At 46.9% G+C, this 27,041-nt stretch overlaps 1 protein-coding gene across 1 annotated transcript in view; it reads left to right on the top strand.

The window, feature by feature from the left end:
- The window catches only part of ANXA13 (annexin A13), a gene marked incomplete at both ends in the record, with an annotated part of 54,709 nt that extends 41,258 nt beyond the window's left edge, over positions 1-13,451 (top strand). Inside the window, 5 exons of the mRNA XM_079722323.1 lie at positions 1,345-1,413; positions 1,822-1,923; positions 6,324-6,399; positions 10,057-10,169; positions 13,332-13,451. Coding sequence (XP_079578449.1) covers positions 1,345-1,413; positions 1,822-1,923; positions 6,324-6,399; positions 10,057-10,169; positions 13,332-13,451 — 480 coding nt within the window. The remainder of the gene's footprint in view (positions 1-1,344; positions 1,414-1,821; positions 1,924-6,323; positions 6,400-10,056; positions 10,170-13,331) is intronic.
- Positions 13,452-27,041: the final 13,590 nt, after the last annotated feature.

The following is a 27,041-nucleotide window of genomic DNA, read 5'->3' as shown; positions in this document are numbered from 1 at the left end:
GAGGAACCTCTAGGTGTACACACAGTAAGACAGCTTAGGAGCAAGAACCAGCCCATCTGACCCCAAGTAGGGCCCTTTTCATGACACAACTTACTTCGAGGATTCACCCCAAGTCTAGGCCTGTAAGAACTGCTGCAGGCAGCTTGGCCTGGAAAGCAGGGCTTTAAGAATTGGCCCTGCTAGGACACAGCCCCCGCGGCCCCCAGCCAGATGGCATCTGCACTCTCATTGACACACCCATCTTTATGAGCTTTGTGTGTTTCCTCTGCTTCATTACTCTCTATGTGGAGAGACTGATAGCAGAGAATACACAGAGTAGGCTTCACCTGTAGCACGAAGAGTATATGTGTTCTCCTGCTGTATAACAAATCGCTGCAAACTCAGCAACCTAAACTATGCAGACCCATGATCTAGCGGTTTCCATGGGGCAGGGGTCCTGTTGCGGGTTAGCCAGGGTCTCGCCAGGCTGAAATCAAGGTGTTGGCCAGGGCTGCCATCTCACCTGAGGCCTGGGGTCCTCTTCCAAGCTCACTGGCTGTTGGTAGATTTCGGTTCCCTGTGGTTGTACAACTGATGTCCCTGTTTTCCTGCTAGCTGTCAACCAGAGACCACTCAGTTCCTAGAGGCCATCTGCAGTTCCCTGTCATGGCCCCATAGACAGTTCAGAGCATGGCTATTTGGTTTCTTCCAGGCCAGCAGGAGTTCATGTCTCTGACTTCTTCCATCTCTGACCTTAAAGAGCTCACCTGATTGGGTCAGACCTACCCAGGATAACTGATTAGGGATTTTAATTACATCTACAAACATCCCCTTTGCCATATAAACATAATATGATCACAGGAGTGGTATCTCACCATATTCACAGGTCTTACCCACACTCAAAAGAAGGGGATTATACAAGAGTGTGGGCCACCTGGGTCATCTTAGAATTCCACCTGCCACTAAGGGCTTAGGTTAGACCTTCAAAACTTTCTATGACCAACATTCAGGGCTCTTCAGGGCTGGGACCCTGAGAAGTGACATTTGATATTTTGGAAGGAAGACTAATAGCTTCCCAACAGACTCATTCTAGGGGACATCATGAGGTTTCTTAGAGGTCAGTGGGGTTTGTGAGTGACCCTGGTTTCTACAAAAAAAAAAAGGAAAAATGTGTTGTCACAGAAGCTACTCTGTTTATCAGTTGTGCCCAAAAGATGGCAGCAAAGAGCAGCATGGCCACTTTGCCAGGTTTTGTCTAGCTTCAGGCCACCCCTCTGAAATGACCCCCTTTTCTAGGACTTTCCCTTTTTGTTTTCTGTGGTCAAGCAGGAACTCAAGTTAATAACACTGTGTTGATTTTTCTAGGCTAATCGCGATGAAGGAGATAATGTAGACAAAGATCTAGCTGGTCAGGATGCCAAAGATCTGTACGAGGTAAGTATGCAGATGTGTCAGTCCCTGCAAATCCTTTTTTTTTTTTAATTAACATTATTTTCAACAACTGTTACTTTATTTTATGCGAATTGGAATTACTTGGGAAATAAGTATGATCTTTAAAATATTTTTCATATATACGGTCTTCATGAACCTAAAAGAATTGCTTTTTCTATTCTTATATTCTGGGGTTAACCACCTTAGATCCATTTTGGAACAAGGGAAGGTATAAATAATATAAATATGTGAGGTATACTTGTGGGTTAGAAGTTTAAAGTGCTAGATCGATCAATGTGGCTTAGATTCAGTGCATATTTTACCGTTTCCTGTTAGGGAGGCCTGGTCACACTCTGTTTATTCAGTCTTTTTGCAAAAGGCTTTTTCAAAATGTTTGCACTCGGCCCCTAGGCAGGGGAAGGCCGCTGGGGCACGGACGAGCTTGCCTTCAATGAAGTCCTGGCCAAGAGGAATCACAAACAGTTACGAGCCACCTTTCAAGCCTACCAAGTCGTAAGTGATCCAGTACTAAGGCAAGGAATTCACACAGAAACTGAGTCTCAAGTTATTTCCAAAACAAGCCGAGATCTGGGATATGGAACTGGGCGGCAGGGGGCGGGGTGTCTTTTACAACAGTGGTTCTCAATCAGGGGTGATTTTGCACCCCCAAGGGATATTTGATAATGTCTGGAAACGTGTGGGGTTGTCACAACAAGGTGCGCTGGGGCGAGCAGCTATTGGCATCTAGAGCGTCAAGGCCAGGGATGCTGCTGAACAGCCCACAGTGCACAGGGCACCTCCCACAACAAACAGTCATTCGGCCCCCAGTGCAGTGCTAAGTTTGGGAAACCCTGCTTTGCAACAGAGGCTAGGCAAGCAGGAGAGTGTCAAGTTTAGGAGAAAAGCCCTAGAGTCAGAGGGTACAGGTTCAAATCCCGGTTCTACCACTAACAAGTGACCTGATGTCACCATCCTCATTTGTAAAACAGAGACCGTGAACATCAACATCCCACGCTCACGGGGTTATTTTAGGTGTTAAGTAAGACGAACATAAAAGGCTCAGGACAGTATCTGGCATGTGGTAAGCTTACAAATGGTTGCTGTTACTATTATGCCAATTGACAGTTGGGCTAACAGTGCCTGCCGCTCCCAAAACAGATGTGATAATACCTCAGAGATACAGTCTTGGAAAGATGTGTATCAGTTACTTTCATACAATTATTTTTTTTAATCTAATGATAATTTTAAGTCAACGAGGTGAATTAGCTATTTCAAGGCACTTAGTGGTTAGTCCTTCCCTGAAAATCAGTCTTTAATTGCAAGAAGACTTTTGTGGAATATCAGATTTTGTTTTGGTCTCCTATTTTATATTTGTGGAATGCTTTTAACTATTCAAAGGACATCTGTGCCCTGTGTCTCATTTCAATTTCACAAGAATACTGTAACTCAAATGTAGGCCGAAGAGCCATTGTTAACCACAACTGCTGGAGGAGGAAAATCTGTTACAAGTAAGGAACCATCTGTAACTTATCAGGACCACACAGCAAGTCAGTAGCAGAAAGTGGATGAGAACTCCAAGATTCCCCAGCCTGAGCTCCTACCTCAGCTACAGCTGGCCACTCCTCACTCAAAATAGCATTTCCTATGTGTTGCCAGCAGATGAAAAGACAACAAAGCTTTGGAATTTTATCATCACTGTATATAAGCCCTTAGGGCCCTCTGCTTTCAAATCCTGCCCAGAGCCGTGATCAAAGGCAGCTGACCCTGTGCTCCCCTGGCCCCTGGGCCTGGAGCTGTGCAGACTGAGCTGGAAGCCTTCTCCATGACCTAGACCCTCTTCCCATAAGACTGCGGCCATGGATGGAGTTTCTGGGGTGGCTGTCATTGGGGATCACTATAGAAACACACATGTGTGTGAGGGTGTGTGTGTGTGTGTGTGTGTGTGTGTGTGTGCGCGCGTGTGTGTACATGAACTACTGACTATCTAAGGATACTCCCTAGGTCGACTGTTCTCAAAATTAATCCCCAAACAGCAGAATCCATATCACTTGAGACAATGTTTAAAATGAGAATTCTTAGTGCCCCGGCCCTGGACCTGCTGAATCAGCTTCCTTGGAGTTAGGGTCCTATAGTCTGTGTTTTAACAAATCTTCCAGATTCTGATACATGTTAAGGTTTAACAAGTCTGCTCTAGGCTACTAGCTGCATGACCCTGGGCAAGTTATGAAGGGTTCTGTGCCTCAGTTCCCCCAACCGTATAATAGGGATAATAACAGTACCTACTTCACAGGGTTAGTAAGGATTAAATGAATTAACAGATTTAAAGCATTTATTGCCTGGCATGCAGTAGGTGCTCAATTAACATTAGCAGTTGTTATGAGTCACCTTATGTGAACCGACAGTGTCAAAAAACAGAACTAAAACTCAAATGGTCAATAAGATAATCAATTGATCTGATAATTCTTTACATGAAACCAGCTCTAAAATGTTACCTATTCATCATTCCGAAAGCCTTGTTGGAACATTGTTCACCTTGATCTTTATCATTGATCTTCCGAGTTCATCCTGATCTTGGGAACCTGGCTCCTTAAATCTTCTCATGGTCTCTGGCTAAAAGCACTAAGATGCTAGGGTCAGATCAGTGAAGTGTATCATACGGCATAGGTTGTCCTGGCATAGAGTCGAATTTTAATTTTTGGCGCTAAAACTCAGGTTTTTGCCCTTAATCTGCCCTCTAAACCTGAGTCTTAACTGTTGACACTCTCAGAGATCCCAGCCCAAGCAACAAAGCTTCCCCAACTCCGCAGCATCATGAAAGATTATTACCGTCCCCAAATCTACCAAATATGAAAGGCTTGTAGAGTTACGAAGTTCCCCAAACATGGCTCAGTATAAACTGTAGGTACACATACCCAGAGCCCCAGGTCACTGCCTCACCACCACACCCCTCACCACTTCTCCCCTGCCCTAAAGTGTTCCTAAGCCCATTCCAGAACCTTTAGCCCTTTAACTGCTATAAACAAAGTCAGAGTGCCCAGGGTTCTGCCGTGGGCACGCTGTCAGTTTGGGGCATTGGTTTTAAAAGAAAGAAATGTGTCTCCTATTCTTCTAACAAGCTCCCCACAGGCAATGCTACCTGGTAAACTAGAAGCCTTTGAGGCTTGTCTGGAATCCACCCTGGCAATGGGTTTTTGTACCGAGATCAGAAAACCTGGTTTTGTCCAAAGAGCCCCCCTAAGAATTAAGTGTTCCGATAAGTGAGAAGCATTCCATTTGCAAAGGAGCATCTCAGTAGCTTGGGCCAGTGGATTGTTTTCCATCTGTGCTCAATGGAGTCCCTGGAGGTGCCTTGGTAGCTACCAGGAGAGAATGGGGGGGAGGAGGTAGGTAGAGAAGAAAGGGCAATGCCATCTCACTGTATCTCATGAATAGTGCCCCCGGAGTTGGGCAGCAAAGAGACTGAGAGGGTGGGAACCTGGCATTACCGTCTAGGGCTGCGGTAAGGAGCCCATCTCCCGCCTCCCCAGAACAGCTCTGCTTTCCTGCTTTTATCTGTTGTGTAGGCTGAGACGCTACAGAAAATTTAAAAACACTGTTCTAGCCCAGTACTAACAATAATAATGGAAAGTGGTTTAATGTGAGGATTTTTTTTTTTTTTTACTAAACACAGACCTGTGTGAGGACAATGTCCTCTTGAAACACAATCTCAGTCTACACAACAAGAACCCTGTTCATGGGAAAAGTGATAGCAGTTTCTTCTGAAATACCAGCTCCCACATCCAACCCCCAACACCTGAGAACAGCTAAGAAAGGGACTGAAAGCCCCCCCAACCCAATCCCCTTCTTATCTAGGTCGATTCCACACCAGACCTCTAGATGGGCCAACTATGATGAGGAGATCAAGCTACGGGTTTCATTAAATCTGGACCCTCCTTCCCCCCACATCTATTGTGCTCGTATCACAAAGAATATGTTGTTTACCAGTGTTTTCAGCATAAACTACATAAACTCCACTGTCATGTCCTCAAAGGCCCCAACTATTTATAGACTCACAATTGTGTCATATCCTCAGGAAATAATTTCTAAGAAAGAAGTTTCAGCATTTCTAATGCTTAATTGCATTTCCCAAACCCAACCAAAAGTGCTCCTTTCTCTTTATATGCCTGCCCTGAGCTTGGCCCAGGCGGTACTTGTGTTAAGCATGGTCACAATTTACTCTGAACTTCAGCTTCTATAAATATTTGGAAGGAAACCTAATGTGTAATGCTGTGCAGAACGAGCTGGCGGTGAATATAAGATCATCTGGAGTCTCCCCAGAGGGAAAGAAAGCAGCATTTGACGTGGTCAGCCCGTGGCTCCCAGCCCAAGGAGCCCCACAGTAACAGAAACATTAGACCAAGTCCTTACCATGAACTTCACAACCTCTATTCATGTCACGCAAAGCGTAGGTGCCCGAGCTCCCAGTCTCAGTCCACAACAGAGGAAGGTGTGGGAGATGATTACAACCAGAGCCTCCTGGAAAATTGGAAATGGACAGAATTTTTATAAACACATAGGAAACTCAAGTACATAGAAACATAAAGAATATTGTTGCAGTATTTATTATTCATTGTTTTTCCACTCCCTGATTTCACAGAGGAGGAAACTGAGGCTGAGGGAGTGGTCCTGACTGGGGTCACATCCATTAGGGGTCAAATCGGGACTAACTCCTAGGCCATGAGAGTCCCCACTCGCATGGCGGGCAACCATCCCCAGCCCTGCAAGGGCTGAGGCCAGAGAGGAATCCCAGAGTTCCTCTGGTCCTTGCATGACCAAATCTGGAAGAATCTATTGCTTTTTGTAGAAGAACGAGCCTCAAGTGCACCAAGGCCAAAAGCAAAACCTGGACTAACAGCCGTGCTTTCTTTCTGCAGCTCATTGGCAGAGACATCGAAGAGGCCATCGAAGCAGAAACGTCAGGAGATCTGCAGAAGGCCTACTTAACTCTCGGTAAAGTAAAGCTAGGAAAGCCCCTGATTTGGGTTGGGCTCCCTGGAACCAGACTTGGAGACAGAGGTTTGTGTGCAGGAAGCTTTCAGGGAATAGCTTGGGAACCACACATCCAAGCAGCATTGGGAAGGGAGAGAATGAATGTGATGCAGCTGCAACAGGAGCTGTGCTGGTCCCCCAAGGAGCCCTGAAGTCAGGATGTCCAAAGCGGAGGCAAGGGGACCAGGTCTTCACATCCCACATCAAGCAGCCGTCTGGCTGCACCCAGGGAGCATTTGCAACCTTGGGGAAGATAGCTCCCTCTTTTGACTCCTAATGGATATGACCCCAGTCAGTCCCTCCCTCCTGAGAAGGGACTCAACCCTGAGCAGCCAGCAGGTAACACTTGGCATGAGTGCCTGCTGTCCTGAAGACAGCAGCTGGGGGACCTACCACAGCATCCACGACAGTCCCACTAAGATCATGGAGCCCCGAGAGCCTCCATCAACAGTCTGGGACCATTGTCTAGTCTTGTGGGGCAGCATGCGGTTCATGTGACACATACTCAAAAGCACCCAGGTTCGGATCCAGGAACAAGTTTCTGCGGGTGCCTGATGGCCCAAGGGTGACCTTTTCCATTTGGTTCCCTTCAACACTGGAATGAATGAGGACTGTGTAGAAAGCAAGGCGGGGGAGACTAGATCAAGGCCGTGCCAAGCAAACGCCAGGCATTTCTCTCCAGGTGTTGCCCGCAGGCAGGAAATAGCAGAGAGATGGGTACCGGGCTGTGGCTGGCAGGCTCCTTTCTCATTTTTGCAAGCCCCGGAATGAAGGCATTGTCCATTGTCCGCACTCCGGTGGCGAGGAGGCCAGGGCAGCAACCCAAATGGCACGAGAAATGGAGAGAATATCCCCAGAAGAGGAAGAACCAAAAAGCAGCCCCTGGAAGCTAAAAACTGTGCTTTCGCTGCCAAACCCTTTTGTTTTGTTTTTCTGATGGGATTTTGGGGGCAATGTCAGCAACTGATTTTTTTTTCCACCCTCATTTTGCATTCAGATTAGCGGGTCTGCTATTGTTATAGAGGCCTGAACATCCATAATGTCACTCCCGTCCCACAATGGATACACACAGATGACTGTCCTTAGGGCTTTAAGGATTAGTGTCTTAAGTAAAGGCCATGAGAGATCTACTCATGGCCCAGCTACAAGGCTCCAAAGCCTTTCTGTACCTGCAGCGTAAAGAAGAAGGAAAACGCCAGAGTTCAGTCAGAAGATTAATACTAATTCTTATTAGTATTAAGTATTAATGGTCATAAAACCATTCAACCCTTTAACATTTACTTAGCACCGGCCTGGGCCAGCAGTTGTGCCAGGCGTGGGGATCAGAGGTAAATAGGTCCAGCTCCTGTTCTTAAGAAGCTTCAAACTCATGGCAGATACACACAAATCAACAGACTGAGCTACAGTAAAGATAAAACCAAAGACAATCAGAGCAAGGCAGGTTCAGAGGAAGGAAAGCACCCATCCCTGCAGTTGGGGGACCATGAAATGCAGGAGTTGGGTGGACTCCACTGGTAGCAAATATAAAAGAGATTAGAAAAGACCTTGAAAAGGAACCACACAAAGAGTGGATCATGGCTTCATGACTAGATTCTCTACACACTCCCCACCCTACTCCCGCCTAACTCCTAAAGATGCCAGTTTGCCACTAAAATTGAGGAGGAGGTGTTAGGAGACCAAACGGTTCCCACCGCTTGCAGCCTTTGGAGCAGCACTTCTCAAAGTGGGGTCCATGGACCCCCTGCATCAGACTCACGTGGGGAGGCGTGTGAAAGTGCAGTTTCTGGAGGCCCACTCCAGGTTACCCACTTAGGACTTCCTGGAATGCAGCCCAAAACCTTATGCCCCCTGGAGTTTGAGAAGCCCTGCTCTGCAGGCCAGGAGGGGCAACCTCCCTCTCACACACACGAAGATCTTTATTCCCGCATCCTCCCAAGCTGGCCCCACCCAAACTTTCGGGGTATTCCTGCCGCTGAGGACAACAAAGGTTGTTCACCAGGCATAGGCTGTATACGGTAGAAAAGTTGAGAGTTTTCTCCCCAAAATATCAGGAAGAAGGAATGTCGGGGGGGATGTCACTGGTGTGGGGACGGAACGCACTGAAGTTAGGCAGACGATCGCTGCAGCGTCAGTTAGTTCGAGTGCACAGGACGGGGTCCTCGGGAAAACCTTGTGAGGCCACTAGCTCAGAACGTCGCGGGGTGAGCGTCACAGTGAGTCTCAAACACGCTGCTCCCCAGATTGCCAGGTTCACCCCCCACCCCCCCGCCCCCATCACCACCACCACCAATCCAGCAGCTTGTGGATTCAGACTCCTGGGTCTGGGCTTCTCCACTGACACTCTGGTGGCTGCCACATGACCTATAAAATAAGGAGACAGACCCCCCGCTACAACCTAGACTCTGCTTTCCTAATTCTGTTCCTCCCCCTTCCTTGTAAGCATTCTATCGGCAATTACCTAGAAGACAAGAGTTCTCACTGCAGGACATATTAAGGATGTGCATTCCACACTTACGCTGAACGTATTACTTATTATTTATCACTAACATCAAAAGTGTTAAGTGTTCTAGGTAAATGTCAGCAACATAAACAGTAAAGGGTTCATTCTCCCCAGTGTTAGTCCTGGTGGACCCGTATGAGCCTTGGAGGAGGGAAGAGCAATCATGATTTATCGCCAGGAGCAGAGATGCACCCCATCCCCTGATTGGTGAATAGAAACCATACTTTGTGGATTAGATCATACTTTATTCATTTCTGGCTGGGGTAGGGCCAGAAAAGAGCAACTAGCAGCATCACAGGAAGGTGCTCTGTGGACAGGGTCAAACACTGCATCAAGCCCACATCCCAGATGGAAAACTAAGATGATTGTGGGGACCTTGGGAAAGATTCAGAGATGAGGCTCACAAATAAAACCCAGTGAGGGACTTCCCTGGTGGTCCAGTGGGTGAGACTATGTGCTCCCAATGCAGGGGGCCTGGGTTCCATCCCTGCTCGGGGAACTAGATCCCGCATGCATGGCTCAACTAAGATCCCATGTGCCACAACTAAGACCCGGGGCAGCCAAAATAAATAAATAAATATTTTTTAAAAATAAAAAAATAAAACCTAGTGAGGAAAAACAAAAGAAAGGAAGGTTGTTTAGCATGGGCAGAGGAGGGCCACGGTCCAACTGAGCGTATCTTCAAGATTACGAAGTTTTATACGGCAAGGTTGCCAGCCAGTCCGTGTTTCCCCTCCAAACCCGACTCCGACACCAGAGATTTCTCTTAGAGATGAGAAGGTATTTCTGCTGGTGAGAAGCATGAACTTCACAGGGAGGGCCTGAGGATGGTCACAGTCCCGCTCCTCCTCCCAAGGGTCTTCAGGGGACAGGAGAGGTTCTTAGGTGTCTGAAGGGGTTTTGGTTGAAGGGTCCAGATGCCCTGACCCCAGGGGAATCTTCCAGACCCCATTATCAACAGTGTGAAGTCTGCTCCTTTCAAACACCCGCCTCACAATTCCATCAGCTCCAAGGGCAGCCAGGTGACACTCTGAGCCAGCTCTGTTCCTTCCGAGGGTCTCTGTGTTATTCCACAAAACGTGAACACCTCACGTTCTCTCTCCCTTTGCCCTGCCCAGTGAGGAGTGCCCGGGACCTCCAGGGCTACTTTGCTGACTGTCTGTACAAGGCCATGAAGGGGGCGGGGACCGACGAGCAGACCCTCATTGACATCATTGTGACCCAGGCGGAGGTAAGACGCACTCGTTGGGCTCCACCTTCTTGTTTTGCCACCACTGATGTCATCTACAGGTCGTTTTTAGTAAGAGCCTATTTACAGAAAGAGTGAAAACAGAGAGGGCCCTTGCCTTCCCAGACTTGGTAGAGGAGAGTGTGCTGTGCTTCCGTCTGTTTCTTTTTATAAAAATACAGTAACGTTAGCGGCTTCTATTCCTGTCATCTGTGGCTCCGGAGAGCTCGGGGAGCTCTGTGGAGGGAAGCTGGAGGGGCTGTTCCGGATAGGGCAGCTCCATTTTCAGGAAGGGTAAAACAGACACTCTGAAAGGTGAACAATGGACTAGATCACCCGAGCAAGTAATTTCCCGACTCCTGAGCTAGGCCTTTATTTCCTTAAACACACCCCAGGAGCACAATTTTGCACAAAAAACCACATCAGTACAAGACAATGTTTCTCAACCTTTTTTAAATTAGCGATCGCCCACCCTCCCCCCAAGGGAGGCTTCTTAGACCCGGTTTTTTCCTGTCACTCCCCTCCAAGAAATGTTAACACGGCATACACTGTATATCTGTTTATGTTCCCTATGTACATACGTAGTTAATTTTACGTAAAAAGATTAAGATGTTTTTGCACCCTCTAAGAACCAGTTTTTGCCCCCGTTGGGAGCAATATCGCCCCCCTTTGAGAATGCACGAGTATAACAGAGGTACAGGGAGAAGGAGTGGCCAGAAGCTTGGGAGTGGCTGTGAAGACTCAGATTCAGAATACAGGGCCACAGAGAGGAGGAATTACACAATAACTGGGAAATGGCATTTCATCCACAGCAGAGAGGCCTTGGAGAGTGAAGTGGAACTGGGCACTTGAAAACCACAGACATTTTCCCTCAAAGACGTGTTAAATGAGGGGGAAAAGATAGCAACCCAAATTCTGGCCCCCAGCTTTTTGACAAATAATACTTAACATCTGACACTGTTTTGAAATATAACTTAGCAACACAGCTATCCTTTCGTCTTTATTTCTATTCCTGGAATTTCTCCTCCCCCTCTTTCTCCTCCTCTCCCTCCTCCACAGTTCGTATTTCCCTCTCTCTCTCAAAGCCCCTTTCTTTTTCCTCTCCCCCCTCCCTCCCGCAGTCTCTCTGCCACTCTCTCTCTGTTTTATTTTGGTTGCTCTGATTCTCTCTTTCCCTTATCTCTCCAGGTCTCAGCCTTCTCTGTCTCTTAGTAACTCACCACCACCCCCCACCCAAGCCAGAGTCTCTGGAGATCCTAAGACACTCCAAGGAGCAGGTTGGTGACAAAGCCCAGCATGGATTCTAAAGACCCCAGGGGGGTTGGACCACTCCGAGGGCTCCTCAGGGTGCTATATTCACTCCAGCATGCGTGAGCTGTAGCGTGTTTATTCCAAGATGCTCTGTCCTATCTCAGTACTGACCACAGGTCCTGGGTCATCTCCACATGGGGACCATTCCCTCGGAATGCTTCCGGCCCAGCCAGATATATTGGCCAGATCCCCTAATCCCCCGAAGCCAGCCGGTACTAGAACGGAGCCCCGTGAGCCCCGCCCCACCCCTGCACTGACCCACCCCCACTCCCTGCCCCTCCCCCAGCTGAGCAGCCTACCAGCCAGGGGAGCAGGGATCACAGCCCACCTGCCTGATGCAGTCTCCCTCTTGCGCAGCATCCACTGCCAACAATTCCTCCCTCTCCTACCCTCTCCTGCTTTCATCCTTCTCTCTCCTGTTGGGCCCTCTAATTGGGGCAGGAGAAGAAAAGAACCAGAAGCTTGAGCAAGGGTTTGTGAGTCTCTCAAGAAAGCAAGATGGAGCCTAAATTAAAAACGACGACAACAACAAAGCTAAAAACAAAAAACAAAAAACTCCTGGTTAAAGAGAGCTCTGTGATTCTTTTATGAGACTTACTGTGTTCTTTCTGGAATTATATCTTCCATAGTGCAAGTATTATCTCCTTTACTAGGTGGTCAGAATCTTCAGAGCAGAACAATCTTTTTTTCTTTTCTTTTTTTTTTTTTTTTTTTTTTTTTTGCGGTACGCGGGCCTCTCACCGCTGTGGCCTCTCCCGTTGCGGAGCACAGGCTCCGGACGCGCAGGCTCAGCGGCCATGGCTCACGGGCCCAGCCGCTCCGCGGCATGTGGGATCTTCCCAGACCGGGGCACGAACCCGTGTCCCCTGCATCGGCAGGCGGACTCTCAACCACTGCGCCACCAGGGAAGCCCAGAACAATCTTTTTATTTGTGTTTCTTCTGAGTCCTTTCCCCACCTCCAGCACCTAGGTTTTTCAAGCTTTTCAATGAGTTACAGTTGTTCCCTGAACACCACGGATTTGAATGGTGTGGGTGCACCCATACGCAGATTTTTTCAGTAAATAACAGTACCTGTATTTTCATTTTATGGATCTTTAAATTAACTAAGTGTGGGGAGAAGTTTGTGCTCCATAGAGATCACAATATGTAGAATCAAAAGAACTAGGGTTTGAGGCCTGATTCTATCCAAACTGTTTCAGCTTCCTGCCCTTGGGTGAGTCATTGATCAAATTCCTTTGTTTTTGAGGCAGATATATCAATACACAGATTCTAGACTGCAGGCGGGGGGTGGTGGTTGTCTGCGTTCCTAATTCCTGTATTGCTCAAGGGTCAACTGTAGATTCAAAATAAGTCCTAAACATTGATAATGAATTGAATTTTGTTGTTTGGCACTAATATCCTTGCTGATCCGGGTACAAGAGAAAAAAAAAAGGCGTCATTTCAAACTGTGTTGACAATTTTCTTAACCTTATACTAAGAGTCAGCAAACTGTCGCCTGCAAGCCAAATCAGGCCCACCACCTGTTTTTGTACAGTACTGTTACCTGAAAATGATTATTTTAAAGTAACTGTAAAAAACTCAAAGGAAAAATAATACTTTTGTAACACATGAAGTCATATGAAATTCACGTTTTAGTGTCCATAAACAAAGTTTTACTGGAACAGACACACAGACACTGAACTCAGCTTTCCTATTCTCAGCCACGAAATAGGAAGAATAATAACTCCGACTCTGCAGCGTTGCTTTGAGGCATTAATGAGCAAGTGAGAATGACGTGCTCAGAACAGTGGCTGCCTGTGTTTATGGTGAAAACGCTATAAATGTCCCAGTTGCTGCTGTCATCTCTCCTACAGGTGGACCTTCAGGGGATAAAAGCCAAGTTCCAAGAGAAGTATCACAAGTCTGTCTCTGACATGGTTCGCTCAGACACCTCTGGGGACTTCCAGAAACTGCTGGTGGCCCTCTTGCACTGAACCGAGCCAGCACAGCAGGAGCACAGGGAGGAACCACCTTTGTCAAGAGCACCCCCCCCAAACCAGATTTGCAAAAGCCACTCCAGCACGAAACACCCTCACGGGGCCTGGTTTATCTCCTTGGCAGCTTGACCCATGCGGCCAGGGCAAACTGTTTAAGTTAAGGGCAGCAGGCTCAAGACGCTTGACTGGATCACCCTGAATGCTGGTTTAGCGAGTATCTGGGCTGCCTCTTAGTTTTCCTTGAGGGTAGTCACTGAATGCTTTCTGACCACAGATGAAATCTGCAGTTGATGAAAAACTATGCCTTCGTAATAAAACATTTAAAAGACTATGTATCACACAGGGATATGTATGTTCTGGGTAAAGAGCAAATGGTTGAAGTACAAGAAAGACCAAAGTAAGCAATTCATTCATTTTCCTTCTGTGTGCTCAATTTCAAATCCTCCATGTTAACTGAAGATGTGGATTACGCCTACATCACCTGCTTTTCCAAAGACTGGGTTGATTTGCTTTGGTGTTTGTCCTGTAAATAAATGACTTGTGAAATTTCAGCATATTTGGAAAATGCAAACAGTTACATTTATTAATAATCACCAAGGACAGCCACAAAGGCCAGCAGCAAGGAAACAACTGACTTGCCTATTCGAAACGTAACGAGAGGTAAAATTCCCTGATCTGCTACCTGGTTTAAATGGTTTTTCTTGCTTCTCTAGACATCTGAGCCACCTGAGTCTTCCCTCGGATCTTCAAATACAATTAGGCTGGGCACAGTGCCAACAGGATCAAGGTTAATGGTCTGACTCTCAAATGGATTGATTCTGCACCAATAGCATCTCTGTTCCAAGGTGTTTGTCTCATAGCCACGTGCTGCTACACATAAAGGGGTCTGTCATGAGAACACAGACACCTTGGTCCAATAATTATAGTTATCGTTCACTGGATGATGATTTGTGCCTGGCACTGCTAAGTAGCTTACTTTCATACTTAATTTTCCCAACATCCCTATGAGGTTAATATTACTCCCATTTATGAGCTGAAGCAACTGAGACATTAAGTAATCTGGCTAAACTCATTCACAAATGACAGAACCGAGATTTGAATTCAGGGCTGGTGGACTCCAGAATCCATCCTAGTAACCGCTTTTCTTGGAAAAATAACACAAAGTACATGGAAATGGGTCTGTATTCATTGACCTGCTTAAGTTCCTACTATGTGCCAATCACTGTGCTGGGCTCTGGGGATACAAAGATAAAGAGAACACTGGCCACACCTTGGGCAGTTCATTCCCAGGCCAGTAGTGTAGACGGATGCCTCCAATATTCATCAGATGCTGTAAGTGCATTGATACAGGCATGTAAAGCTCTCTACCCATGAGTAAGAAGAGGGAACACAGAGCTCTGCCTGGGGGAACTGGGGAATGCTTTACAGAGATGCAGTTGTGCTGGGTTTTGAATACATAGAAACCTTCCAGAAAAACAAAGAAAGAAGCACATGGGTAGAGGCTTGGAAACATGAGAGAGCAGGATGCGTTCAGGAGGTGCTGAAATCCATTCTCCTGGGGCACAGATGTGGTGAAAGGAAGGAGAGGATCGGGGAGGCGGGTGATGAAGCCTATGTTTGGGTCACATCAGCCATGGTTTTGCCTTCCAAGTGTGAGCTGGGTCCTCTGGGCAAGGGTGGTCATTGGAGATGTTTAAATGAGTGAGAACATGATCAGATTTGGGTCTTGGGAAATCACTTTGGTGGTGTAATCAACACAGAGCATACCAGCCCAAGCACGCTGTGCTGTGTCTTTCCAGCAGCTGTAAAAGCGTGATCAACAAATTAAGAAGTTATGTTAACATCTGTATCCTCAACATACCGGTTTATCTACCTAACAGACACTGCTGTCATTATGAGCTTTAACACGTAAAACGGTTCAGTGACAAAACACACTCATGTTCACTTGTTGTCTTTTAAAAACCAAACGAAAACAACCAGTTCTCGGGATCTGAGCTTATAGTAAGGACAGAAAAACAAACCAGTGGACTGAAAAGAGACCTATTAAAAACAGCCATCCTTTGATGGCTGTTGAAGGCCATGACCGACCTGGAGAAGAGAGGAAAGGGATTTCACAGGGGAGGAAACAGGCTGAGTAAGATGGAGAAGCAAAGTCATTTGCTCAAGGTCACACACAGGAAGAATCAGGGCCAGAATCCAACCGCAAGTCCTTCTGACGCTGATGTCTGAGCTCTTAGCCAATTAGCTCACGTCCATGCGTGCTTTCTCCAGAGCTTGCTGCTCCAGGCACCAGGCACCCCTCTGACTGTTGGACACCACTCACAGGCAGAAGCCAGTTTCCACGCTTGACCTGGGGGCTGCCTCACAAGAGAACTCCCCCGTCTGGTCTGTCCCCAGAGTGCCCCACCCCCCCTGTCCTCATGGTCAGGAATTTCCTCCTCTTCCCTCCCAGACGCCCCTGCCCGGCCCAGCACCCCTCCCTTCTCCCCAGACCCCTAGCTCAGAGGGCAGGGCCCGCCTGGGGACGGGGCAGGAGGAGAGGACAAAGGTAGAGGAAGGGGGGAGAGCAACCCTGCCTTGTCACCCGCCCGCTGCACAGCCCTGTCCTCCAGTCCACCCACCTACTTCCCCCAGGGCCACTGGGGGAATCCTAGCTCCTGCCACCCGGGTGTTCGGGTAGGTGGGGAGGGGGTCTGAATCCCTCCTCCAGGGCTGCATGGGGAGAGCAGGTCCTGTGGGTGCACGTGGTAACTCATCATCCATCTCCCCATGAAATTCTGTTCCGGACCCTGACTGGCTCACCCCACCATGACTCACCTGGCATGGGCCTTAACCACATCAATGGGGCAAAATACCTGCCTCCACCACCACCCACAGACTGCCTTCTGCTGCATGGCGACACCACCTAACCAGACTTCTGGGGCCTCCGCCTTGAGGCAAACTGCACTTTGTCATTTTTCTCTTTTTTATTCTAGGCTCTTCCCTCACCCGGACTCAGGATCGCCAAATCCAAGGGGCTGGAGGGCAGCTGTCTCATGCCTATTCCAATCCCTCAATGAGCAGGAACTGAGAATCTGCTGGGCGTTGAGGACCCAAAGGTGAGCCGATCACACCTGGTCCTGCCCCCACAGAGCTTCCTGTCCAGGGGGGAGGCAGACATTTACCAAGTAAACATACTGAGCTAGAAAATAATCACAGGTTGACATGACATGTCAATGTTTTACTGATTATGCTATTGGTTGTAAATTTTCTAACTTAATAAAGCTCAAGAGTTTTTGCAGTAAATTAAAAAAAAAGAAAAGAATCACAGGTTACAATACCAACCATTAAAGGAATGAAGTGGGTGCTGTGATGGAGGGTGACGGGGGGCTGGGTGGGAAGGAGGGAGAACGGAACCACTTTAAATGTAGCAGCCAGGGCCCGCCTCTCAGGGGAGGGAGAATTGAGCACTAAGACCTAAGGACTAACAGGGAATCACCCATATATTAGGTGGGGGGGATTTCAGGCCTAGAGGACAGATCAGGACAACTTGGGACGACGTGGGAAAGCGCAGGGGTGGTCTCGGAACCCCCCGGCTGGTCAGCATGGTTGATGCTGTGTGAACGAAGGCAGGGCGAGGGGTGGTCAGCAAGGCAGTTAGGGCCTAAACGGAGCACGGCCTCACACGGTAAGGTGTCTGCGTCTTACTCCAAGTGCCTTTCCCGTGCGGGAGCCCCACATTCAGGCTCCAAGGTTTCACCTCTTCTTATCCTCATGGCTCCCAGTATGACTGGGACGGAGTGATGGAGCGGCGGCATCACCCACGCACAGTCCCAGATCAGCCCAACCTCTCTCTTCTCCTGGTTGAGCTTTTCTAAGAGGATTTTGGTGTCCTTTCCCACAAGGTGACTTAATCAGAACCATGTGACATATCAGAGAGTTTCTAGAAACACTGGATTCCACTGGATCACACTGAGGGGTTGTGGTATGTTGGTAAATGTTTAAAAACTAGCCCTCTTGGGGGAGGGGTAGCTGATCTGCAGCACTTGCTGATTTCCATGGTGTAAATACTCCCACCGTAGCCAATTCAAGCTACTGATATGATGTCACCGAACACAGGGTTCAGAAAAGATGGGAGCAGCACACCCGTATACAGTCTTTCCACCACACATATACAAGAGACGCAAAAAACTTCAAGAGCACAGATGATAGTAAAATGTAGTAAGTAATTAGAAAGTAATAAATTTTGAGTATCTATTACATTTTTATCAATATAATTTAATTGTAGGTTTACATAATTTTTTTTTTTTTTTTGCTGTACGCGGGCGTCTCACTGTCGTGGCCTCCCCCGGTGCGGAGCACAGGCTCCAGACGCACAGGCTCAGCGGCCACGGCTCACGGGCCCAGCCGCTCCGCGGCATGTGGGATCTTCCTGGACCGGGGCCCGAACCCATGTCCCCTGCATCGGCAGGCGGACTCTCAACCACTGCGCCACCAGGGAAGCCCGACATAATTTAATTTTTAATAATAACTATGATTAACACCAGCTCGTCAAATTCATGAAAAATTAACAACTGGCTCCCATGAAACCATAGGAGCTGATGCCAGTGCTCCATTTGGTGTGAGTTTCCATCCCATTTCTTCCAGGGGACTCCCGAGACGATTTGTACCCTGTCCCCAGGTACCTGCATAAGAACTGATTATCCTGGGGCTTCCCTGGTGGCTCAGTGGTTGAGAATCTGCCTGCCAATGCAGGGGACACGGGTTCGAGCCCTGGTCTGGGAAGATCCCACATACCGTGGAGCAACTGGGCCTGTGAGCCACAGTTACTGAGCCTGCGCGTCTGGAGCCTGTGCTCCACAACAAGGGAGGCCGCGATAGTGAGAGGCCCGTGCACCGCGATGAAGAGTGGCCCCCGCTCGCCGCAACTAGAGAAAGCCCTTGCACAGAAACGAAGACCCAACACAGCCCTAAATAAATAAATAAATAAATAAATTTAAGAAGTGATTATCCTGAACACTGTTCCCCCAGGACAAAGTGTTGCTACCTACCATACATCTCAGGGGCACAAAGAATGGTTGTGTATGTTGTCCACTGCACAAGGCTGCCTGGTGGAGGGGATGTTTGGGACCTGAAACCCAGCCCTAGTCCCTCCATCAGATTTTGCCTGCAGGACTACAGCTGCCTAGAGAGGGCGCCTTCCACTAATTTTCACTGAGGTACCTTACGGACTGGTCCTGGAACTGTAAGTAATCTATTTTACCTGTGAGAGGCCATTCAAGAGACTCTTCCCTGGACAAAATGCCCGTTACCAGCTTCTTATTCTAAAAAATATTTAGATTCTGCCCCTCTTGGCATATAATCAATAGAGCCATATAATCGATCCCTGTACATCTAAGGAGAGTGTTTAAAAGTGAAGACTGAAAAGAAAAAGGAGACGAGAATAACGGTCCAGAAGAGGAGACAGAGGTTATGCCCCATATACGGAGATAGATGGTGGCGCAGAAGAGGGATATCCAGGCTGCCTTCAGGAAGACGTCAGCCCAATCCGAGTTAGATGTGTCAGCCCCCAGAACACCCCACCATCCTCACCCAGAGGGCACTGGGTCCCTGCCCCAGCAGTGCAGAGTCTGGCTCCTGCAGCAGCAAAAGACTGATGCACAGGACTCCTCCAGGCTGCAAACTAGCTACTTCCCAGACCACACTACAGCCCATAAAAATGCCTCAGATAAGCCCCCAGAAACTAGATAAGTCAAGAAATAAGGGTGCCAGGGAACCAGAAGTGGTATTCGGCTCTCCATACCAACAAGCAGGAGCTGCCACATTGTATTCAGAGAGATGACAAGGCTGCCTGCTTGTGCTACTACAATTTCTTGCATGACCAGGGCACAGAGCGGTGACCATTATGTTAAGAGAGGGTCAAGAGAAAGAAAAGTGGGTGGGGTGAGGGCAGGGAGACAGGGTTTCAAAAGAAACATTTTATTTATTTTATTTCTGTAAATTTTAGGTTTACAGAAAAGTTGTAATTATATTACAGATAGTTCCCATAGATCCCACGCCCAGTTTCCCAAATGTAGCATTAATAGTGTACATCTGTCACAACTTATGAACTAATATGGATACGTTATAATTGAGTAAAGTCAATACTTGATTCACATTTCCTTAGTTTTTACCTAATGTCATTTCTCTGTGCCGGGGTCCCATGAGAATACCACATTACATTTAGTTGTTATGTGTCTTTAGGCTCCTCTAGACTGTGACACTTCCTCAAACTTTCCTTGTTTCTGTTGACCTTGACAATGTTGAGGAGTACTGGGCAGGTATTTTGTAGCATGTCCTTCCATTTGGGTTTGTCTGATATTTTTCTCACGGCTAGACTGGGGTTATGGGTTTGTCTGGAAGGTCACAAAGGTAAGGGGCTATTCCCATCACAGCATTGTCAAGGATACAAGGGTACAAGGGTACATGCCATCAAGGTGACTTAACACTGCTGACGTTGATCTTCTGGCTCAGGTAGTGACTGTCAGGTTTCTCCACTGTACTCATTAAAAGGAAGTCACTGTGCATGTCCCATACTTCAGGGGCAGAGAGTTATGTTCTACCTCCTGGAGGGGGCAGTAGCTACATTATCTGGGATTCTTCTGTTCAGGTTTGTCTGTTCTCCCCCATTTATTTATTTATTCAATCATTCATTTATATCACTATAGACTTATGAATACTTATTTTGTACTTTGGGTTATAATCCAAGACTATACTATTCATTTTGTTGCTCAAATTGCTCCAGCTTTGTCTACTGGGAGCTTTTTCAGTTGGTTCCTGTGTCCCTCTGACTGACCCCCTCACTTTGCTTCTTGAGTACTTCTTTTGTTTCTGGCACTATAAGGTGCTCCAGGCTCATTTTGCATATTCCCTTCCCCAGCCCTAGAATCTGCCATTTCTCCAAGAAGCCCTGGTCCTTTTATGGGAGAATGATATTAGAAAACAAAATCTGGGCACTGGGTGTGCTCATTGCTTCTAGGCCCACTCAGTGGACAGAGCTAGGAAATATAAGTGTATATACTAACCCATGTAAACACACGTATCTATATTTATACATATATGTAGGTAGATGATACAGATGTAGCTGTATAGGTATAGATGTAGACATAGACATAAATCCACCTGTATCTATATTAAGTTAGACATGAGTTCATACAATGTCTTCAGCTTTCATTCAGTACCACACGGCTCATGCTAGTAGGATATTTGACATCTTGAAAACATCACAATGAGACAAGAGTGGGAGGGAGGCTCCTAGAAAAAGGAGCCATGGGGGAAGAAGCAAAGAAAGCCACACAGTGCCCTGCATGTGCCACTGATTGACTGTATTTCCATTTGGTATGGCAGAGTTTGTGCCCAGATCTGGGGAGAAAGGGTAGTCCATGTCTGAATGGGCCTCCACTACCAGGTACCCAAGGAAATATCCTTAGGTTCTGAAGAGAATGCTCCATGGCTCCATTGTGACCAATCCAGAAATACTGAAGTCTTCTGTTCCTAAGGCAACCAACTTCCAATGAGTTCAAAATAATGTTCAGCCAACAAAGGAAAGGGAAATAAAGGCCATCTTCAGCACTAGAATGAAGAGACAGTGGGTTCTTATGTCAGTCTCTTCCTGAAAATGATTTTTTTTCCCCTATAAGTGTAACTTTAGGATTCCTTAGAACAAGGATGTCTCAGAACAAAAGAGGCCTGAAGCATTTTTAGACTCTGGGCTAGAAGAAAAAAGGCACTGGTTTTGAATCATTCCTCGCTGTGAGTAATGTGGCCCAGGATAATATGACTCACAAACCAAAATGGACACACTAACTGGCTGAACTCTGAACCCAACCCAAGTATTAATTTTTTTTAACTACACTGAAAACAAAATCAAAGTTGTTGTTTTTAAAATCCTACCAAACCAGTTCAAATTAGAACCAGTCTTTGGAAATGGTAGAGCCAGAAGAAAAAAAGAATTAGAAAAGCAAAATCATTTCCATACAAGTATTTCATTCAAGTGTCTGGCACATACAAATATGCACTGTATATGTATTTCTATCAGTAGGAGTTCTTTTAAATGAATCTCACTTAACCTATTTGCCAGATGAAGTAACATGCCCCGTACTCTCTATAAAGTCTATTAGTGGAGGTCCTGGATGCTCTGAAGGCTGGTGGCTTGTGGGGCACTGGGTGGGAAGCCCTCCCTTCTGGTGGATCGTGCATTTTGCAAGAGTGCATTGTATTTGTTCCCTAACCTGTCTATACCTGTTGTACTCACTATTGTAATTACATAATTTAATTCAATATTAAATAAGTCGATCAACTGTAAGTACAAAAGGAAAGACTTCTTGTTTCTATGAAAGCTAAATCAAATGCTTTGGAAAGACTAGATAAAGGTGTGTTGCATTTAAAATAAAAAGACTGAACGACAACACTGATGCCCATCAGTGGCTCATCTGCAAAGAAAAAGTTTTCAGTAAATCAGTGTACATTTGAATGCTTTATGTGAAAAATAAAATTATGTATGCTTTATTGTAAGGATTCTCTGCTTTTGGCTTAAATAAAATGGCCAATTGCCCTTATCCAGTGTGGCAGATAAGCGGGTTTCCATTCTGTACGTATCTTTTCTTCCTTCTGAAACACTAATTTGTCTGTGATGATCACACAGGCTTTTCTTTCCAAGGCACCACCATTGCCTCCTCTGTCTCTGGATACCTAACCCTCTGTGCAGTGATTAAGAGCAGGGAGGGGCTGAGGAGAGAGAAAGACCAGGGAGAGGCTCCAGGTGGCTCCATTCACAGGCTGTGCTGTTTTGGGAAGCCACCTTGCTCTCCTGAGACTCAGTTTCCTCATCTGTAAAATGGGGGTGATAACAGTTCAGAAGCTTCCCTACTTAAGGACCAGAAGCAAAAGAGCCTTCATAGATGAGAACAATACACCTCCAGGAGAAACAAGGAGACTGCCTGCTAATAAGAGACGTCTTTAGAGGTCACTTACTCAGTGTCATTTTGAGTTTACCAAAAACAACAGCAACAACCTGTTCATGTATAAGCGGAGGAGCCGAACCTACCTAGTAGGATCTTGGTGAGGGTTAAATGAGATTACGTATCAGAAGCCCTTAGCACAGAGATGGACCCATGCCAAGAGCTCCCTATACACTGGATAAATTTTTGTCTAGCCAAGTCCCCCCATTCTCTGTGCTAGATGGCCATGACCCCTGAAATGGAATCTCAAAGCAGTCTATTGCACGAGGAAGCAAATCTAAGTTGCAAATGCCAGATGGATTCAGGAACCCCCCATTTTCCCACCTGGACTAACAAGACAGACCGGGGTGGTCTCCCCACCTCCAGTCGCGTCCCTTCTCCAGGCTATTTCCCACCCCACAGCCAGCATTGCAGTTCTCCTTACTGCTCTCTCCCACACTGCCCCCAGGCTCCCAGAAGGGTTTGCCACTCTCACACCTCAAGCCTTTATGCTTCCTCTCCACGGGGATGTCCAACTAGCATCTCATACTAAATGCATCCAAAGAAAAATCTTGATTTCTCCCACAAGATCTGTTCCCTTCCTGGTCTTCCTGATCTCAGTAACCACTCCCAGCTACCCAGTTGTTCAAACCAAAGTCTCTTTGTTTCCTTTCATCCCTCAATCCTCAAGGACCATGGGGCAGGTCCTATTAGTTCTGTTACTCAAAATAGCTTCGACTTTCCATGTTTTATCACCTCCAAAGCTCTCACTCCAGGTCAAGCCTCCATCCTCTCTATCCTGAATCCCTACAATGGCTTCATATCTGGGTTTCCTGCTTCCCTGGTTGCTTCCTCTCTGACTCCTTCTGGAACCTCCACTCTCCCCCATCATTCACCAGGCACCGGCCACACTGACCTTTTATCTGCTCCTCAAACTTGTCACGCTTCTTCCTGCCTCAGGACTTCTGTACCTGCAGTTTTCTCCACCTAGGAACCCCCTTCTCCCAGACTGCCCCGTGATCCGATCGCAGTGTACGTCTCCCGCTCCAGAGGCTTAAGTTGGCCATCCTGACTAGTCCCATTCCCAACACTGCCCTCAAAACACACCCAAACTTCCCCTTTAACATTATCTTGTATCGTCTTCATAACCGTTGTCACCATCCATAGTTATCTTATTTGTTTACATATTCATTGTCTACACCCCCCATTAGAATATAAGTTCAAGGAGGGCAGGGACTTTTTCTCTGTTATTCACCGCTGTAACCCCGCACCTAGAGCAATGTCTGGCGCATTGTAGGTGCTCAATAAAATGTGGTTGAACAAATGAACACCTAACACTTTCCCTTTTTCCAGCCAACTTTACCCTTTGACTTCCAAATTTCCTTTCTGTGGCAGCATCACAATCTTGCCTTGCCTGCCCCACCCTCATGTAGCTAGTCTCCCCCTCTAAGCACTCCCTTTTACACAGTTCCATCAGAGCACTTAGTGTATTATTCTTCATCATTCTTTGTCCATATCCCCAACTAGACCAGGAGCTCTGTGAGATGAAGGACCACATCTTCCTCAGCCTTCCAGCCCCAACACACACAGCAATTCTCTATATCCCTCACCACCCTGCCAGCCCTGACCGCTAGATTATTTCATATCTAACCTTTTCCTCCATCCTCTTCTCTATCACAGTGCTGCCTTTATAGCACTTATCATCACCCCAAATCATCTCATCTCTAGTTATTCATTTATTTGTTCTGCTTATCTATTGCCTGCCTTCCAAACTGTATCCCTAGTGACTTGAACAGTGACTGACACATAGTAGCTGCTCAATAAGGATCCGTCTACAAAGGCCTCATTCAATGTGTTTGTTAAATGAAGGACTAATTAATCAATTAGCCACCATGACCACTATAAATCTCGGGACACCCAAAGAACAGGGAGATTCGATGCTATGTTTACAGCAGTTACTCATGGTTTCCAAAACGAGACACATGGACATGATTCATGAAAATCACATTCTGACGCGAACGTCTGTGAGGAGAGCGGGGAGGAGAGGGGAACGGGGCAAGGAGACGTTTGGCTAATGAGCAAAGCGGGTCTCGAACTGCTCCAGGGCACCTACTGCCTGAATGACTGACTGGTTGCTTCTTTTGTTTGGCATTGAGACAGGAGCAGCAGGTCTCTCTGCAGCTCTACTAATTCTATGCCAATTAGTCCAATTAGAAGCAGGTCTATAGATTAATTGCCCAGATGTTTGACTTCATCAGAGGTCACATGGCATACGCAGCCCAAGAAGATTCACATAGATCTTGGCACACAGAGGATGGAGGAAGGGATGACACTCAGCAAAACAGGTCTCAAAGGCAAGTTCTAAGATGACTTCAGGCAGTTTCAACAGCCCCTTTCCAAGAGGGAGACCTCAGGCCACCTGCCTTCACCAGGCCCCTCAACCTGGGCCAGCTGGGGAGTAGGGACATGAGATTTGCTGGTGACGTCGGCTTGGCATCTTCCATGGGACATGTAACGAATATCAACCATATTAAGTCACTCTAGGTGCCCAGCATTGCTGAAGATGCGATAAACAGAAGTTGGGCCATGGGCCACCACAAGGGCAGTGAAAGTGGAGGCTGGAGCTGAGCCAGCTGATGGGGCCAGCAGAACAGAGGCCAGCTCAGGACTGCCAGCCACCAGTCCCCAAAATAATGTTTCACCAGGATGACATGTGAGACCTGGCTAGAACTGGTCTACCCCAGTGGACGGAAATGGATGGCTAATTCTAAACACATTATCAAACATACAAATGTACCCAAGAACCGAGCTGGCTTCACTTCACCTCTGGGCAGGGTGTCTGTAAGGAAGATCAAAAGAAGAGTTATTGGTTTCTACTTTATGTCTTATTATGAATAAAAGAGGCCAGTTAATCATGCCTGAAGTTTGTAAGAGATGTGAGTGGTACCCAGCAGAGTGCTTTCCACCCTTGGCTGCACAGTGGAATCGCCAGGGAAGCTTACAGAATGCTGAGCCTGGGCCTCACCCCAAAGATTTGGATTTTATTGGACTCAGGGGTGCAGCCTGGGAATTGGGAATTTTTTAATTTCCCCAGGGCTTGAATGGGAAGCCAGGATGAGAACCACTGCCCTAACACAGCTGCAGATTGAGAGGCTCTGAAACCCAGCCCCTGCCTTCACCCATGGACACTCCCCCAAACTCCCATCACCCTCCAGACTCATTTTAAGCAAAGAGGAAAGGGAAGGACCACTCACTGACTCCTGTCACAAAGGGCCCTTCTGGGGACATAAAGTGTACCTCTATACAGGTTATACTGAAGTCCTCATAATTTCCTATAAAATCCTAATTCTTAAACTAGAATTCTCGGCCATCTATCTACCTGCTCATGCATTCCTCCAACAAATACTCTTTGAGCATCTGCTATGGACTCAATGTTCTTGCTTGCATGAAGATTTCATTCCATTAGGGGAGACAGAATGAACGATAAGATGTTACAAATAGAATAATTTCATTAAACAAAAAAGTGTAACAAAAAATAAAACAGGGTGACATGACATAGAGAGACAGGTGGGGGGACACAAGCCACTTCAGGTGGCCAGGAAAGGTACTTGTGATGGAGTAACATAAGCTAAGTCCTGAACATTGAGAAGCCAGCTGTACGACTACCTGAGGAAAAGCAAGTGCAAAGGCCCGGCTTCAGTCTCCTTGTAGGCCCACTTCAACTCCTCTGCTGTCCCACTGGGTGTCACCAACTCCCCCACCTTTGCATTCTGGCCTTGTCCTACCAGAAATGCCATCTTCCAATCCAAATCTATGACTGCTCAAAGGATCCCCTGCCCTCTAGAAGCTTCCCTGATCCAGTCCCTTCCTCATTCTGACCGCTCATTACCTCATCTGAAATGTCTGGAAATGCCTTTGATAAATTGCAATGGGTATAAAAGCATAAGACTCGATTATTACTATTCATACCTCCTTAGCCTCCTGCCTGATTTGCACTGAATCATCACACCCTTGATTTTGTGGTCTTGTTGTTTCACCTGGGTACAACTGGTCTCCTTCCATGGGATCTTTGGTCCTTCTGGGCATAAGTCAGGTTTTCTGCTCCTTTGGTATTCCTAGTTGCTCCTCAAACAGAGCTAGGCATTCATTCATAGCCCCTGACCAGAGCTCTTTATAGGAGGATTTGACTAGGTTGGCAATTCAGTGCTTGTTTGAATAAAAGAATTAATTAGTAAGCCTTGCCTCCAAACCACAGCCTTCATTCTCTTTTGTACTAGCATTATCTCCATTTTATAGGTGAGAAAGCCAAGGCACAGAGAGATTAAGTAACTTGCTGCAGGTCACACAGTTGGTAAGTGGCAGAGCTGGGATTCAAACCCAGGTCTACCTGGTACCAGATGCTGGACCACACTGCATGACCTGGTCCTGAGAAGAATGCAGGTCAGTAGTCCCAGCCTCAACTTTTCAACAAAGAAACTAAAACTCATAAAACAATTAACAGAGGTAGCTTGGTTCATAGATTGAGTTGGTGCCAAAGCCAGGGCAGTTATTCATGGCTGTGGATGCCAAGGCCTCTGCGCTTCTGCTTTGCCACATCCCTTCAGAAAAGTCAAAATTCTGGTTAGGATTC

Source organism: Hyperoodon ampullatus (genome assembly GCF_949752795.1).
Source record: "Hyperoodon ampullatus genome assembly, chromosome: 17".
NCBI classification, from domain to species: Eukaryota; Metazoa; Chordata; class Mammalia; order Artiodactyla; family Ziphiidae; genus Hyperoodon; species Hyperoodon ampullatus.
Note: the sequence above shows the minus strand (reverse complement) of the source record. Positions and strands in the feature narration are given on the sequence as shown.